At 38.5% G+C, this 4,706-nt stretch overlaps 1 protein-coding gene across 1 annotated transcript in view; it reads right to left on the bottom strand.

The window, feature by feature from the left end:
* arrdc1 (arrestin domain containing 1) overlaps window positions 1-4,706 on the bottom strand; it is a 50,367-nt gene that overhangs the window by 8,321 nt on the left and 37,340 nt on the right. Inside the window, exons 3-6 of the mRNA XM_015402902.1 lie at window positions 3,517-3,567; window positions 2,031-2,185; window positions 642-824; window positions 291-467 (exon numbers count right to left, since the gene is read on the bottom strand). Coding sequence (XP_015258388.1) covers window positions 291-467; window positions 642-824; window positions 2,031-2,185; window positions 3,517-3,567 — 566 coding nt within the window. The remainder of the gene's footprint in view (window positions 1-290; window positions 468-641; window positions 825-2,030; window positions 2,186-3,516; window positions 3,568-4,706) is intronic.

Raw genomic sequence — 4,706 nt, 5'->3', positions numbered from 1 at the left:
ACATGATGTAATAACGTAAAATCAAGGGCCCAATGAAAAAAAAAAAAAAAAAAAAAAACGGCATTCCCCTATAAGTGAGCTGATCTGTGAATAATATCAGTAATTCAGTATTTTCTATTCAGAGGGAATCCATACTGTAGAAATGATATTTACAGTCGTGTTGGCTGCTGTTCTCTGAGAACCTAAACAGCCCAAAAAGAATTAAAAAAAAAATAAAAAAAATTTCCAAAAACACATTTTAGCAGGTCAAAGAAAGTGCCTAAAACGACCTTTCAAGCAGCTGGTATTACCTGAATGAAATACTGGATGTCTATCAGGCGACAGCAGGCCAGGGCTGACTGAGGAAGAGGAGGGACGATGATCTGCTCCCTCCACTCTGCGTGTTTTCCGGCCTTCACTCCGGCTCCCTCCACCTCTGCAATGGTCCGCAGGTCGAAGACCGGCCGCTTGGTCCTGTAGGTCACTTTCTAGAGAATAAAGAACACTTTAATACGAATCTGGATATAAACAACAATAGATCTAAAAGGAAACTAAAAGTTTTATTCACTGGTTATGCTCATTACACTAATGTTTGATTTCTATTCAGATAAAAACAAAGATGCTGCAGTCAAGATGATGGAAATTATTTAGGACAAACTTACCTGCATGAGACTCGCCAGCACGTAGCCAGTGTCTTTCCCGGACTTATTGTGGATCTCTGTGGATAATTTGATGACCTGACCAGGGATGTAGCCCCTCAGGTCGCTGCGGGTTTTAAGCATCAGGGTCCCCGTCCTCACCAGGAGGTAGCTAAACTTCTTGGTTGTTACTGCACAACTCTGTTGCTGTAGGAATCAATTTACAGTGTAAATATTTAGATTATTATTTTTTTTATTAATACATAAATATAGTAGGACGTCTTTTATTAACAGGACATTTCTTGGCCCGACTGAAAAAAAACATTTTTAGACCAATATCTGTGCTTAGATGTTTTTCCTTTCTTTGACAGAATCACAGCAAAACCTGCTGCTGCTATTAATACTGTTAATGCAGTTTGTTTAGAGTTTAAATCTGTGCCCTTAGTCTCAGTTTCTATGATTTAGTATTTCTGCTTGCTGTAAAAATGCATCAACAGAACTATTGCTGCCATTTATTTTTATATATATTTTATATTTTTTTCCTTCCATAGAAAGTATGCTGGCCCAGATTTTCTGTGTTCAGATCAGTGACCTAGTTCACTTACTATGTCAATATTTCTATTTTTCAAAGGTAAAAATATCAACCCATCATTTTTGTTTTTGTCCCATAGAAAGTACCCCTGCCCAGTCCTTCTGGGTTTAGATTTGACTCGTCTTTAAGGCATTACTGACAAAGTTGTTGCTACTTAAATACAGTTTATACTATTTATACTGTATTTAATTAGTTTCACTTGCTTATAAAAAGTACCACTGGCTCAGTGATTCTGTGTTAAACACTGCCTCTTTTCTGAAGTGAGTCTTTCCCGAGAATTAGGCCACAACTTACTTTGTGAACTTTTATTTGCATCAAAGTACTCCTAGCATAGATCTCTGTATTTACATGTGTTGTAACCTTGTGTGCTGTTTGTAAACACTTTCTGTAAAAAGTGCTACAGTTCCAGATTTTCGTTTCTGTCTTTGCTGTAAACGGTCATTGACAAAGATTATTTTAATGTTGTCTGCTTGAGTTTCTCGTTTCTTTTCAAAAATATTTCTCATTCAAAGTTTGAGTGTTTAGCATTTCATTTTGACTTGATGGACTCATTAACTATGTATATTCTTTGCTCTTTTCCATAGAAAGTACACTCAGCTCAGAGATAGTGTACCAAAAGCATGAAAAAAGTGGGTATCTCTGTGCTCAAGGTAAAGCATGCTTACTGTTATAGGTGTGATTTAATAGGATTTTAACCCTTTTTTTTCCTGTAAAGAGCCTTGAAAGGAAGTTTGTTGTTGATTTATGTTATTTATGTATTTATGTTATTTATGTTACTGTAACATCAGTGAGAAGTTACAGGTGTAACCTAAACCACTCACTTCGATGTCGGGAACCTCGTTGAGGTTGAGCATGTTGAGAATGTAGAAGGGCCTCTGAGCTTTGTAGTCTTTGGAGAAGCGGGGAGTGTCGATGGCCGCTCTCACGCAATAAACCACCTTCCCATAGGGTCCTTCGAACGACGTGGGGATGGCGGCTGAAATAGTGAATATGTAGAACGGAAATGGTTAGGTTTGTCTTTTCCCATCATAAAGAGATTTTAATATCATTTAGAGCATTTAAAGGCTTCTAATTGAATCAGTCGGTCAGTAAGACATGTAGATGTGTAAAATACAGGAGATAAAATGTTCAACCGTCTTCTTTCCTTTGCGATTTTCATAATAATTCATTCATCCTGTCCGCTGAACTGCTGCTAGTTTTACTCACATGCCTGGAAGATGTCTAGTGCTACTACCACAGATCACCTTCAACTCGTTGCCCATATATTTGGATATAACCTAACAGAATACCTTTGGAACAGCTCCAAATGACACACAACTAATATGGGTGAGTAGAACATGATGTAATAACATAAAATCAAGGGGCCAATGTAAAAAAAAAAAAAAAAAACGGTGTTCCCCTTTAAGTTTCAAGAAAACAAAAACAAAAAAAATGAAATTGATAGACCATACTTTTTACAACTCTTCTTCATTAAATGCCATCTGGGAATCAAGGTAAATTCATAGAGAAAAAAACCTACCTACAGCTGTCACTGAGAACAGCACAGGAAAATATGAGCATTGTTTTGCTGTTAAAGGTTAGCAGTATCTGAGTGACTTCAGGAATTTCTTCAGCCCTCTGGAAAATTCAGTGCAAATCATCTGCCCTCTCTGTGTTGATATTAGTCTAAAACTGTACATTATGTAATAAAATATCTTCTAATGTCCTGATTTGGAAGATCTTCATCCCATAGTTCATTGGTTCTGTCTTACTAAACCATAGTTCAATAGTTTAGTAAGACAGAAGGAAACAGGTTAATCCACCAGCAGGGGGCAGCCTGAGTCCTTGTGATCTGGACCCTTACTGTATGTCTACATGGTGGTTAACACAATCAGTGACACGGCGGGATAAAGGCTAAAAATGACGAGCTGGAGCCCACCTATGCAGAAGAAAGCTAAAATCACTGGACAGACAGGTGGTGAGCACACAACGGTTTTGTGCTTTAACTCCAGCAGCATTAAATGTGCATTTGTGAGAAACTTTCTTGTTGAATTAGGATGGAGAGTCATGCTGAGAAGATTTAAAAGCAAAGTTTCTCCACCCAGAACTTTTAAACATTAACTAACTGTTACCCTTCCACATTTATCTAATGTGTGACTAATCGGCGAAGTACAGGAAGGTCTCTGGGCCGAACACTTTGTAAATTTACAGAGGTTGTCACCTGCATATCTTTACTTTTAACTGACGTCAGCTGTTTGATTGATAAAGAAGTTCTATGGGAAAACATTTACGGGAACAGAGGGCACGCCTTGGACAGGCAAGACTTACCTGGAAGGACGAACTGGAAACCGAAACTGTGCTCACCCGGGGCGAGGGTTCCTGTAAATGAAAATAGTTTATGAGTAACAAACCAGATGTGAAATGAAAATAAAAATAACATCACAGTTCTTACACATTTTTATGGAAGAATATCAGCCCTTTGGAGCCTGAACTGTCACTATGTATGTTTATTCATACATTTATCCCGGGATTGACCTGGGATTTGGGAGATTAGAACCTACAAAGAGAGAAATGAGAGGACGGAGGAATGGAGGTAGAACACAAGGGCAGAAAAAATGGATGGAAAGGCTTCAAGAAAGAAGAAAGGAAGCAAGGAAGGATACAAAGAAGCAACAGCAGAAGTGTATGAGTACAAAGCATTTAGGATGTGGGATAGGAAAAAAACAAGGAGTCTACAGACACCTACGTTTCTGAAAAGCCAAAAAAGTGGGTGTTAAAACCGTTGCCTCATTATAAAATGTCACTGTTGTGACTTTAAAAGATCAATTTCCTATTTTCCTAAAAAATCTGCTTTCCATGTATGAAGGTCTAACCCCCAGATTGCACTGCGTCTGCTCTGGAAGGGCTGGACAATTTATTGCATCTGAGGAATAATCACAATTTTCCAAACAATTTTAGAATCACACAGGCACTCAGTGTTGGTCACTACACTACTGGTCATTCCATTTAACAGGAGTTGGACACAGACTTTCTCACTTCAGCCCTTTAAATGGCAGTAACACACTTGAAGTGGGTTTGTCGCCATGCAGAAGGAACGAGTTGCAGCTAGCATACAGATCTATGCAAGATTTGTATGCAGTAAGGTACAGTGACAGTGGGTCCTGGACAGTCTAAAGGTCATGAAACCAATAAAAGCCAAAAAAAAATCTATGTTAGCTTTTAGTGCAGATGAAGATAAAAATGTAATCATAACTGCAAGTCTGGTTATTATATATATATATATATATTCCATGGTTCGGTTCGGTTCACGGTTTCAGGTTTGGTTCGGTACATGTTGATTATTAGCTGTTAGCATAAACAAAACGTGTTGCACAATGCTTGCACACTGTTGCACTTTAATCCACAACTTTCTTTCCGCCGTCATCGTAGGTCACTCTAAATGCAAAGTGGTCCCATACAGCAGACCCATAAAGTGCTGCTGGCGCGTCTTCCAACTCCTGTTCTTTCCCACTCGCCAT

Source organism: Cyprinodon variegatus, unplaced genomic scaffold (assembly GCF_000732505.1).
Source record: "Cyprinodon variegatus isolate N-32 unplaced genomic scaffold, C_variegatus-1.0 Scaffold1408, whole genome shotgun sequence".
NCBI lineage: Eukaryota > Metazoa > Chordata > Actinopteri > Cyprinodontiformes > Cyprinodontidae > Cyprinodon > Cyprinodon variegatus.
This window is presented reverse-complemented; position numbering and strand designations above follow the sequence as displayed.